The 13,934-nt window shown below is 40.8% G+C and overlaps 1 protein-coding gene across 4 annotated transcripts in view; it reads right to left on the bottom strand.

Moving 5' to 3' along the window:
• NCAM2 (neural cell adhesion molecule 2) overlaps positions 1–13,934 on the bottom strand; it is a 627,216-nt gene that overhangs the window by 157,204 nt on the left and 456,078 nt on the right. For all 4 annotated transcript variants that reach the window (XM_069760881.1, XM_069760880.1, XM_069760882.1 and 1 more), the window contains exons 10-11: positions 10,622–10,809; positions 2,777–2,873 (exon numbers count right to left, since the gene is read on the bottom strand). In XM_069760881.1, the coding sequence (XP_069616982.1) occupies positions 2,777–2,873; positions 10,622–10,809 (285 nt within the window). The remainder of the gene's footprint in view (positions 1–2,776; positions 2,874–10,621; positions 10,810–13,934) is intronic.

Here is a 13,934-nt window from a genome sequence, read left to right on the forward strand (position 1 = left end):
AGAATGCATCACAGAGATGGTTGTCATCTGTGATGTAATCCTAGAGTATTGCTCTAGTGCACATAGAACAGAGGATTGTTTGGTGCATCTGGGCCAAATTTTACATGCAGCCTGAGAGATGGGCAGGTCAGGCTCCCCACATACCTCAACTGTGGGTGTGGTTGGAGTCCATTGTTTGACACATGATCTGTGTATGGAGGAAGACGGCTTCCGGTGTGTTATATCCAAGCTGAACCCTTATACTAGATGCTATCCAGCCAGTGTGACCAGGACTGCCTCTCAAGAGACTTTGTCAAAATAACTGTTTATTGTGTTTTACCTGCACTAAAAGCCATTTATTTTTTTTGTTTCCTTATGGCTGGTTTATGAAGCAGCAATAAACTAGAATGAACATTTAAATGGAAATGCTTCCTGTTTTGCCTCCCGACACACTCAAGAGAGTATCATTCCCACACTATAGCAATGCATTTTTTCTAATCAAGTTTTAATTGATTTTCCAGAAATTTTATTGCAATTCTGCTCAGAAATGTTAGTACTCACCAATATGCAACCATCCTCTGCAGAGAGGATGAGGACTTCAACTCTAAGGCGACATATTGGATGTAGCAATCCAATAATTTAATATTGACCCTTTAATGAGCCTTGCTACATGACTGATAAGAAACCACACCAAAAACTCTGTTTGCAAACATGTGTTTCGGGGTGTTTGCCAATCCTCAGTGCAATGCATGAAATCTGATTTGGCTATGTGATAGGCCTTTGACTAGATATTTGCTCAACAGAGAATCTGTCTATTGAGGCACAGAGTGGCCAACAAAATATGAGATAGGGTGCACCTTCCAGGATGTCCTCTGCAGATGTCTATTTCTAAGGAATATTCTGCGGTAGGGGAGTGGGAGCATCTAAATCGCTTGACTCACACAGTAGAGCTCAATCATAACAGTCACCAGACAGGAATAGAGAAAATGTACAATTACACAATGTAACAAAGGGGAAAAATACATAAATATGCTTCATTGAAACATTTCATGCAGCACAACCTTTTTTTATAATGACAGTTATGTATAAAAACAATCAAAAGGAGTTTCAATCCTCTCTTAAGACCAGCGTCTCAGAAACCATTGCAGTCTTTGGTGGCAAAATCCAAAGGTAAGAAAAAAGTGGGGGTTCTGTGGCACATTCCTCTGCTTTTGATGACATTTCTGATTTGAGATTTAAAATTCTAATAATTATTAGTGATGTGATGAGCGAATATACTCGTTACTCGAGATTTCCCTAGCATGCTCGGGTGACCTCTGAGTATTTTTTAGTGCTCGGAGATTTAGTTTTCATCACTGCAGCTGAATGATTTACATCTGTTAGCCAGCATTTGTACATGTGGGGGTTGCCTGGGTGCTAGGCCACCCCCACATGTACTCATCCTGGCTAACAGATGTAAATCATTCAGCTGCGGCAACGAAAACTAAATTTCTGAGCACTAAAAAATACTCGGTGGACCCCCGAGCATGCTCGGGAAATCTCGAGTAACGAGTATATTCGCTCATCACTAATAATTATGTTACGACAATGGTCTCTAACCTGTGGCTTTCCATTTACCACAAGACTACAAGTAGGCTAGAAAGGTCACTGACTGACTCTGAAACTGCCTCTGAGTCTTTTGATGAAAAAAAATCACAATATTCCCAGTGCTCATGATAATGTGGGTTATTAACAAATTATTTAATTTTTTTTCTTATGAGGCTCAGAACTTGCAAGTAGTTGCAATACCTGCCTGTATGCCCGCCACTGATTGCTGCTGGCTAACAGTGGTCTCAGACCGCTCCTGCTGGCGACTCTGCTGCTTCATTTGATCTCCTGTCAGTAGAGCATCTCTGGCTCTTCCGATGTCCTCTCTTGACAGGGCATCACTGCCGACATCATGCTGATTGACAGCTGGCTCCCCGCATTTAGGCAACAGGGAGCCGTCTGTCAATCGGTTTTGCATCGACAGTAATGCCCTGTAAACTGAGTAAAGTGGAAAGGAAGAAGGCTGCTCTGTTGACATATTAGCAACTGTTAGACTTTATACCCACAAGAAAGTAATACAAAAGTCCCTTTAGGGCGGGGGTGTCAAACTGCATTCCTCAAGGGCCGCAAACAGGTCATGTTTTCAGGATTTCCTTAGCATTGAACAAGGTGCTGGAATCATTCTGTGTAGGTGTTTAAATTATCACCTGTGCAATACAAGGAAATCCTGAAAACATGACCTGTTTGCGGCCCTTGAGGAATGCAGTTTGACACCCCTGCTTTAGGGCATCCTCGGAATTTTATATTTGCAAAAGTGTGCCTTATATCTAGAATGAGAATCGTGTTCTAAAGTAATCATAAGACCTTTTAACTAGGTAATCTGTATGTTGTGACTGACTAAGACTTGCTGGTGAAACGTTTGAGAACAATATCCCATGGTGGATGTGAGCATCAGATGTCTGGTCAGCCGTACCTCATGCCCAGTCATGTGCTTTTCCGCTTCATGCTTTTCAGCTTTACACTTTAAATAACATACAAGTTATACTTTAGGGAAATCATCCACTCAATTTAATTCATATCCCAGACTGTCAAGATGCAACATTTGTAATCTCGCTTAAAAAAGAAATACCAACATCTCGAAGGGAATACAAGACAAATATAAAACCTTAAGCCCTTTCAGAGTGACTGGCAAAGTTATTTATCTTGAGGGTAAAAGAACCTAAATAGGCATTAGTAAAAGTCTGTTACATAAGAATCACACTGCACATACCAGCCAATGTGAGCACGTACTCCTGAAGTCTTGATCCTATTGAATTGATCGCTGTACAGTTGTATCTTCCAAAGTCATTGTCTGATATTGGAGTAATCTAAAAAAAACAACATTAATAAAAATAAAAAATAAAAACTTTCTGAATATAAAAGTTATACTTATGGCACATTGCAATATATCATCATTCTGAACTTTGTTCCCTTTCCTCGCCACCAAACTCATGTCCTCCTTGTTTCCCAGCTGTATGCAGTCATCTGACATCCCTGTCGTAATGTCATGCCATGTGATCATGACAGTCAATTAATGTCTGACTATGATATTCCCCCCATGAGGACATCACATGCCATTCCTTGACCACCATGATCACCTGATATGAACTCACATGGCTATCAAGTCAATGCATGAAGCTGGAAGAACCATGGACCTCCAGTAACAACACTATTATAATACAAACAGTAGATATATTGAATTTGTTTGAATGCAAACCATTTAAAGGACATTCAAGTTCAATGTTTGTATAACATTGATGTCTCATCCTTAGGGAAGGATGAAACTGCACTTGACAGCAGTGTAATAACTGGGGTTTCTTTCCCTACATTTCTTGACCCTCCTCAAACTCTTGTCAGTATCAGTTTATGCCGCTTTATTAATTATCCTTAGCATTTTGATGTGGTTTGGATCTCTATTTACTGTACTGCATTTAATGTTTCATGATTTGTTTTAATTTTACCTTTTTGTTACTGCTTCACTATTGTGCCATGTTGTACATTTATAAAATTGGATATTGCGGTTTATAGTTGAGGGTATTTCCCTGTATCTTTTGGGTAGGTTATATGAGTTACTCGCTTTAACCATACACAAGGGTAGAAATAATGAGGGCAATCTGGACTACTGCCCAGGGGTGTCCATGTCCAGATTAGATTACCCTTCTCATTATACTTTTGGTGCTTTTCGCTGAACAGGGAGAATTCCTATTGCTCTGCTGCTGGCAATAGAGCGATGGAGTGCAGCTGCACATGGAAGGTGTGGTGGTGCACCATCTTGGGTGACAGGTCCGAGCATTCCTACATGAACAGTTTCCTGGAAAGTGGATTGGTTGCTGTGGGCCAGTTGAATGGCACCAAAGTCTCCCAATCTGAACACCTTAGACTTATCTTTGGGGTCATCTGAAGGCAATTGTCTGTGCTGTGAAGATACGAGATGTACAGCATCTGAAACAACGGATACTGGAAGCCTGTGCTAGCATTTCTTCTGCAGTGTTGCTATCAGCATGTCAAGAGTGGGAGAAGAGGGTTGCATTGACAATCCAACACAATGGGAAGCACTTTGAACACATTTTGTAAGTGGTCATAAACTTTTAAATAGCTCAGGAAAGAATAAAGTTACGTTAAAACCAAGCACACCATTGTTTTTCTTATGAAATCAGTTTGATGTGTCACATGACCCTCTTCCCATTGGAAAAAATCAAGTTGGATCAAAAATGGCTGACTTCAAAATGGCCGCCATGGCCACCACCCATCTTGAAAAGTTTTCCCCCTCCCATATTCTAATGTTCCACAAACAGGAAGTTGATATCACCAACCAATCCCATTTTATTTTGGTGTACCTATACATCACCCTGTATATTCAGTGATGCAATGTGGGGATTATTTATTCAGGAAACACATGTTTATGTGTATATATATTTATATATGTGACATTTTTATTATCAGGGGCACAATGAACAGGACAGCAAATTCTACAGTGACCACATCACAGCTTTAGGAAATTGGCAAGACGGTTTCGAAAAAATGGCTGTATTCAGATGAGAAGTCAGCGGCAAATTACAGGATATAAATATTTGTTTTGTATCTACACTGTACAAAGGTTCATTTACAGGATGACAGGTGGCACTAAACGACCATTGATCGGTAGGTAGATTATTAGCGATAGGAGGGCATTTAACAGCCTGTTTACATAGGAGGACCACAGTAAACAATGTGCATTTGGCGATCTGTAATAGATTGTTTAGTGCATATGGGATGCCATGGTTCGCTTCTGCGTGAGCCCTGTTTACACAGGACAATGCACGGCAGAGAATAATGATCTTTTGTGCAGCACAAAAGATCATTTCACCAGATGAACGAGCATTTGACTCATCTATCTGATGATCGGCAGCATGTTTACACATAAAGATTATATCTTAAGTACACATGTTCACAATAATGTTTCAATGCAAATGTAGTTTTACTTGCAGAGAGATGATGAGTAAGGGGGAGAATGGGGGAGGGGGGAATACGGGCCACTGGCCACCAATGAAACTTTTTATGGGGGGGGCAATTATTTCGGGTTGTGGATGATGTTATTTAAACAAAAAATAAAATTGAGTGTGTTTTTTTGGAAGCAGGAACAGTTTGATGGGAAATACTGCTCCCATCGAGCTGAGCCTGCTGCGACTATAGGGAATAGACATAGGCCGATGGGAGTAGTAGTAGTCTCATCGGCCTATGTCTGACAACACACATACACAATATACACATACACAATATACACCACACACACGGACACACACACAAAACACACACATAGACACTTACCACACTAATCGTGAAAGGCACATCCAGCTGCATCCGGTCATACCAGTCCATGTTGGCAGCCATCATCCAGGAAGATGGATATTGTCTTCCTGGATTATGGGATGCTCCTGGCATGATGGGATGGCCATGTGACTTCCGGTATGCCGCATTTTTTACCTCCGTAAATCTGCTTGAATTCCGCGATTTTTTTTTAGATTTGCGGAATTCAAGCGGTACAATAGAAGTCTATGGACGCGGAGTCTATTTGCAATTCCGCAAATTAATGAACATGCTGCGTATTTTACCGCAAATCTTTTCCGCTGCGGAAAAATACTCAGTATGTGCACAAAATTTGCGGTTTCCATTATAATTGATAGGATGCTTAAAGGGACATTGTCACCTGAATGTGGAGGGAACAATCTTCAGCCATGGAGGTGGGGTTTTGGGGTGTTTGATTCACCCTTTCCTTACCCGCTGGCTGCATGCTGGCTGCAATATTGGATTGAAGTTCATTCTCTGTCCTCCGTAGTACATGCCTGAACAAGACAATCTTGTCTTGTGCAAGTGTGTACTATGAAGGACAGAGAATGAACTTCAATCCAATATTGCAGCCAGCATGCAGCCAGCGGGTAAGGAAAGGGTGAATCAAACACCCAAAAACCCCGCCTCCATGGCTGAAGATTGTTCCCTCCAAATTCAGGTGACAGTGTCCCTTTAATGTTAGCTTTTTTTCGCGGTTTTATAGCATTTTTATAGCGAAAAACCGCGGGAAAAACGCGAAAAAAACGCGACGTGTGCACACAGCCTAATAGTCTTGATTTCAAAAAACCTCCCTTATTGTGCATAACATCGTCCTTTAGTTTTTTCTTCCCTTGTTATAGCGCCGTCCCTTATTGCATAATATATTTTATTGTTATCTACAGCCCTGTACATCAGAGGAAAAAAATTGTCGAGCCGCACTATGCATGCCTCTCTCTATCTCACTACATCCGCCCATTTGTTCATCACGTGACCTACTACATGCCCTCCCAAAAACATTATGTGAAAAGTAACATGATACATTGGGGACTATGTCTTTTTAACAATTTTTATTCTGTGTTTCTTATGTTGTACTTACTTACTAAACAACTAGGTCTAGATACTGTATATCCAGTCAGCAATTTTGATCATAATCATCAAAAACTATCCAAGGTTCCGCTTACTATCAACTAAACCCTGCTGACAGTACCCCACTTTGGTATGCTTATAATCAAACCCATGAATTAGACCTCTGTTTGAACCTTCCGATGACATTTCTACAAGAGTTGAAAATGTACATCCAACTACAGGTACAGACATGTTTCTAGAGGTAACAGACTATTATTCCTTCCTTTCCGACAGAATCCAAACTCTGCTAGCCATAATGCCGATCTTGTTCCCGAGGGTCCCAAATGCACTTGGCAGCCATTATCGTGGAGCTGTAATGTACCTGGAATGATCTTCCTCTAAATCTTTATGTAAGAAATAAATGTTTGATGGTAGTTGTATTTTTTCATTTTTGTGACTAAAAGTCATACTTCCAAATGGTACCGTAATTGCCTAATCAGTAGCTCTCTAGCCCATCTCCAATTTGTATATTGAGACTCGTTAATTGTAGCTATTCTCTGCTACACTGAATCAGTTTTCTGTTTGAAATTAAAAATATTATAGGGAATTTTAATAATGAAAAAACACTGTTGACTTTCAAAGCTAATCATGCCTCTGAAGAGTAATAAAACAGATTTGAGCTAAGTAATGAATATAGTGATAGAACGTTAATTCTAATAAATATGTCATTTTTGTCATCTGAGACATTGTACCACTCAAAGAAAATAAAACTGTGCCATGAATAATGAATAGATAATACCCTGTATCTACAAATATCTGAATAGGGGATGATGACCTACAGCTTGATAAATGCTTGTTTAGCTGCCTAGGCCCAAAACCTTTCATGATTAATGGCACAGAAACTCTCAATAATTCTCCCTGGTGCTAACAAAATTGAAAACACAGAATATTCAAGAAGTTGAGTTTCACCCAATTTTGTGAGTAATTGTCTGAGAAATAACACAGCAAGAAGAACAAATTCCAAACGTATGCGAGTTAGAAGAAAATGTAAATGATCAATGTAAGGATCATTGTAAAAAAAATATATAAAAAAATAAAAAGTGCTAAAAAATTAAATAATGTACTTAAAAACAGGGGGATGTTTGTAGGGGTATGTTTCCTCTTAGGTGCAAACAAATCTCCTGTGTAATATGGTACCAGCTAAGTAGACAAGACCTCAAGAAATCCCATCTACACATTTTGTAAGATTTCTGCTCAGATATTGATATTAGGTGCCGGTTTTACTGCAACATGTCTGGAATTGCTGTCAATCAATGCCAGCACACAGTGGGAGTGCAGTAGTGTAATTGCCATTTACATGTACCAGAGAGCATGGAGGAGTAAAAGAAGCCATCCTCCTTCTCATACTCCTTGCTCTCTCCCACACAGATTTCAGATATACTGCGGCATTCATGCTGACATTGAGAGCAGGGACAATTAAAGGGAATCTGTCACCTAATTTTTCACATATATGCTGCGGCCACCGCCATCAGGGACTTATCTACAGCATTCTATAATGCTGTAGATAAGCCCTCGATGTAACCTGAAAGATGAGAAAAACAAAAGTTAGATTATACTCACACAGGGGCGGTCCCGGTGAGGTCCGGTCCGATGGGCGTCCCGGTCCGGGTCAGGCGCCTCTCATCTTCATACGATGACGTCCTCTTCCTTGCTTTGTGTCGTGGCTGCTGTGCAGGTGTACTTGTTTGCCCCATTGAGGGCAGAGCAAAGTACTGCAGTGTGCAGCCGCTGTGCCTCTCTGAGCTTTCCCAGCGCCTGCGCACTGCAGTACTTTGTTCTGCCTTCAACAGGGCAGAGAATTATACCTGCGCAGGAGCCGCGACGGAAGCAAGGAAGAGGATGTCATCGCATGAAGATGGTTGAGGCGCCAGACCCAGACCTGCGACGCCCATCGGACCCGGACCAGGACCGCCCCTGGGTGAGTATAATCTTTCAGGTTACATCGGGGGCTTATCTACAGCATTACAGATGCTGTAGATAAGCCCCTGATGGCAGTGGGCTTAGTATATATGCGAAAATTGAGGTGACAGATTCCCTTTAAACTTAGTTTTTAAAAGGAACCTGATAGCTCATATATTCTGCTTGATCCACAGGCAGCCTGTATTAGCCATGTATGTTTGACTCAAAAATACCACAGTGTTCCAGAAAAAAACATACTTATTGGACAGGCACGTCCCTGGTGGCTTCTCCCTGTCCGGAATTGACAAGCTTCTTCCTGCATGCATTTATGGTGAGAGACCGGTAAGTCCAGAGGAAGGGTCAGGGAGAAGCGTCGGGGGACCTGCCTACCCAAGTAGTCTTCCATATGGCTCAATCCCCGGCAGCTTTTAAGGTCTGTCTATTTTTGAAGCATCAAACAGGCAATATCTGTTACATGTTTACCATGCATCGGACAGCATGTATCAGCTTTAAACACTTAATTTTACCATTTAGAGGATAAGAGGATATTAGGTATCTGATAATATACTTCTAATACCTTCCAAGGGTGAATCCTGATGACTAGATCCCTTTAACGTTAACCATTTTTCACTTTTATCCTGTGCTGTAACATCACTATATTAATTATCTATATGTCTTGACCATAAAAAAAACTCATCACTAATTTCATTGTTTATTATCCCAGCTCTGTGTCTTTTATGTGACATCATTGTCACTTAAAACATTTCCATACCATGACATCACTGTAGGCAATGACCTTATCCTATGTCTCCCCAGTGTTTATTATTTATATATTAAACCATCACTGTGCCTGATATTCCTGTGAAGTGACCTCAGTTCGCCCACATTGTGTTCATGTTTACCTTGCTGTGAGATCACCGTGTACATTATTTCCATATGGTGAGGTTATGGTGCTGTGACATCACCATGTACATTATTTCCATACGGTGAGGTCATAGTGCTGTGACATCACCGTGTACATTATTTCCATATGATGAGGTTATGGTGCTGTGACATCACTGTGTACATTATTTCCATATGATGAGATCATAGTGCTGTGACATCACCGTGTACATTATTTCCATATGGTGAGATCATAGTGCTGTGACATCACCGTGTACATTATTTCCAGATGGTGAGATCATAGTGCTGTGACATCACTGTGTACATTATTTCCATACGGTGAGGTCATGGTGCTGTGACATCACCGTGTACATTATTTCCCTACGGTGAGATCATAGTGCTGTGATATCACTGTGTATATTTTTTCCATATGGTGAGATCATAGTGCTGTGATATCACTGTGTACATTATTTCCATACGGTGAGGTCATGGTGCTGTGACATCACATGTACATTATTTCCATATGATGAGATCATAGTGCTGTGATATCACTGTGTATATTTTTTCCATATGATGAGATCATAGTGCTGCGACATCACATGTACATTATTTCCCTACGGTGAGGTCATGGTGCTGTGACATCACTGTGTATAATTTTTCCATATGATGAGATCATAGTGCTGTGACATCACTGTGTGCATAATTTCCCTACGGTGAGGTCATGGTGCTGTGACATCACATGTACATTATTTCCATACGGTGAGGTGATTGGTGCTGTGACATCACCTTGTACATTATTTCCTTATGGTGAGATCGTAGTGCTGTGACATCACTGTGTGCACAATTTCCCTACGGTGAGGTCATGATGCTGTGACATCACTGTGTACATTATTTCCCTACCATGAGGTGATGGTGCTGTGACATCACCGTGTACATTATTTCCTTATGGTGAGATCGTAGTGCTGTGACATCACTGTGTGCACAATTTCCCTACGGTGAGGTCATGGTGCTGTGACATCACTGTGTACATTATTTCCCTACCATGAGGTGATGGTGCTGTGACATCACTGTGTGCACAATTTCCCTACGGTGAGGTCATGATGCTGTGACATCACTGTGTACATTATTTCCCTACCATGAGGTGATGGTGCTGTGACATCACCGTGTACATTATTTCCTTATGGTGAGATCGTAGTGCTGTGACATCACTGTGTGCACAATTTCCCTACGGTGAGGTCATGGTGCTGTGACATCACATGTACATTATTTCCAGGCTGTGTACCGCAGGTCTTTCATTTGACCTCATACTGTTTATTATTCATATTTTGTGACATTACGTGGTTCATTATAGAATTGTGCTCACCTCTAACAGAATCTTCTTCCCGTCCCTGAAGGTTTTAATATTTGTTATATTCCGTGCAGGTAAGAGAATTTTTTCTCTACTCCAGAAAATTGATGATGGTGGGTTGGAGATAACATCACAACTGATATTAATTGGATTGTTTTCCCAGGAATAATAGATGGTTTGATTTGAAATAAATTTTGGTGCATCTGTTGGAAGACGAAGTTTGCAATGAATATTACAAATGAATAACATTTAAATTGATTTGTCACAATTGCAGATGTAACATCTACACGGATCAAATCAGACTCAGGTGAAAAAGAGAACAAATCATAATAATCTATGAAGGGTAAAATTGGAAACAATATGTGAAGCAAAACAAAGTAATAAGAGACAAACCTATAATAAGGGAATACAGAAGGTGCTAGAACACTTGCAAAAGCAGCTCCAGGGGTTAATGAGTGTTATCCAATGCTGTAATCAAAATATTGCATGACATATAAGTTAACGGGGAGTTCTGAGCCTTTAATATAGAAACATACCTACATGTTCGTGAATGTTTATCAAAACATAACTAGATGAATTGAATGATAGAAAAATAGCAAACAGGAGCAGCTCTGTGCTTCCCAATATATGGGTTTAAGTCTCAAGATCAAGACCCTTACTTGCTAAACCTTTAAAAAAAAGAAACAAGCAATGACCTTACTTTTCACAACCAGAATTTTGGAACAATACCTTCGAGAAAAACACACAGGCTTCAGAAAGGTCCTTACTAAAGAGCCTGCTGTATCTGGTACTTCCTGTTTCGCTTATTGATTTGCTATCTTGATTATCCAGTTGCACTGGTCATTACTGTTCCATGTGTATTCCAGCAGGTTCCGCACTGCTGTATCATCGACTCCAGTCATTGCTGCTCATTCTGACTTATGACTTACAGAATCCACCTCACCAGATCAGTCCATAACACTTCCACCGATGGGAAGATTGCTAAGCCACCTGTGGAGGAAGTCACTGACTTCAAAAGTATGCTACCAAAAACAAACTTAACCAAGGCGCCCTAATAGAATGATAAAGCGTGAACAGGTGAACAGTCCCACCAGCTTGCACCTGTTCACATTTTCAGCATTCTATTAGGATGTTCTGGTCAGATTTTTTTTGTAGCATACATTTAGAGGTGGTGACTGCCTCTACATTTGTCTGAGCACAGGTCCCATTAATCCATGGTTACTATTAACTAGCGCTGGATTATACCTTCCCTTTAAATTTTTAGGCATTTGCTTGGCCAGAAAGAAGTATGTGTGACTTTTCTTGTGGCTGATGGGCACACATGATTTGACTAGTGATGAGTGAGTTTACTCGTTACTCGGGTTTCCCAGAGCATGCTCGGGTGATCTCCAAGTATTTTGTAGTGCTCGGAGATTTAGTTTTCATCGCCGCAGCTGCATGATTTGTGGCTGCTAGAGAGCCTGAATACATGAGGGGATTCCCTAACAAACAGGCAACCCCCAGATGTAAATCATTCAGCTGAGGAGACAAAAACTAAATGTCCGAGAACTAACAAATAATCAGAGACCACCCAAGCGTGCTCTGGGAAACGTGAGCAATGAGTATACTCGCTCATCACTAGATTTGACCAATTTGTGAGCTGAAAACCTCAATTTAACAACTAAATTCCCAAAAAGTTGTGACGCTGTTTAAAATGTAAAGAAAAGAAGAATGCAATGATTTGGAAAGCTCTTGTAGGCATTTTTTTTATTCATAACGGAACATAGATCACAGATCAGAAGGTTGAATATTGGACATTTTTTCTATTTCATTTAAAAAACTACCAATGTACAAATATTAGGTAGCAACTAGTGATGAGCGAGTGTGCTTGTTACTCGAGATTTCCGAGCATGCTCGGGTGTTCTCCGAGTATCTTGGGCGTGATCGGAGATTATATTTGTGTTCCCGCAGCTGCATGATTTGCGGCTGTTAGACAGCCTGAATACATGCAGGGATTGCCTGGTTGTTAAGAAATCCCCACAGGTATTCAGGCTGTCTAGCAGCCGCAAAGCATGCAGCTACAGGGACGCAAACATAATCTATGAGCACGCCCAAGATACTCGGACAACTCCCAAGCATGCTAGGAAAACTCGAGTAATGAGCACACTTGCTCATCACTAGTAGCAACACATCTCAAAAAAGTTGAACCCGGGCAATGTCTATAATTGTGTAGTATTCCCTCTTCTGTTTGTAACAGTCTGTAAACAATTGGGAAGTGAGGAGTCCAATTTCTGGAGTTTGGGAAGAGGAATGTTACCCCTCTTCTTCTTTGATGTAGGATTCAATTGTTCCAAAGTCCTGGGTCTTCTTTGCCAGATTTTTTTTTTGTTTCATAATGTGCCAAATGTTTTGTATTGGTGAAGTCTGGACTGAAGGTGACCGCTTCATCACCTGAACTCTACTGATAGGCAACAATGTTGTTGTGATGTGATGGATGCAACATGTGGTTTAGCATTATCTTGCTGCAATATGAAGGGCATTCCCTAAAATAGACATTGTCTGAATGGTTGCATATGTTGTACTGAAACTTCTATATAATACCAAGCACTGATATTGCTTTCCAAGATGTGCAAGCTGCCCATACCACTGGTACTAATGCAGCCACATAACATCAGAGAGGCAGTTTTGAACTGTGCAATTTTAGTAACCTGGATGGTCCTCTACTCTTTGATCTCCAGATTTCAGAGAGTTTTGACTCAAAGAAGATGGCAGTTGTTCCACAAAGTTTAAATGGCAGCTGTTCACAGATTGGTTAACCTCTAACCATCTTTGCTTCCGAGAGACTCTGCCTCTTTAACATGTTATTTTTATACACATTATAGGGTTCATGGTCTCAGGTAAGTGCCAAAGTTCACATAGGCATCGGATTGTCAAAGCAGTGTGAGATTTATTTAACTCCAAAAACTCGCTCAGCTCTTTTTCAATGAAGTCAAAGCAATAATGTAGTCTCACCCAGATGACAATGTAGATATTTCATTAAGTTCAGTGTGCTCACATTCACCGGTGACTCAGACAAGGCTGATCTAGTCCCTGTTCAGTCACACAAAATGCCTATTGTTCATAGCAACCAGTGATACCTGCCATTTGTTGCACACAACCTGTGCAGTCTCCTCACAGAGAGACTCTGACCTGTCTCTCTCTGCTCCAACACAAATCCAATCTGCTCAGCTTCCCGTAGCTGACTGACCAATGAATAAGTCACCTGGTCATGGCCATCCAGGTACACCTAATCAGAACCTGTGGTGCTAGGATTTAACCCTAGCCTACCTGGCTTTCCTACAAGAGTTAT

The sequence above is a fragment of the Ranitomeya imitator genome, chromosome 3, assembly GCF_032444005.1.
Source record: "Ranitomeya imitator isolate aRanImi1 chromosome 3, aRanImi1.pri, whole genome shotgun sequence".
Lineage (NCBI taxonomy): Eukaryota > Metazoa > Chordata > Amphibia > Anura > Dendrobatidae > Ranitomeya > Ranitomeya imitator.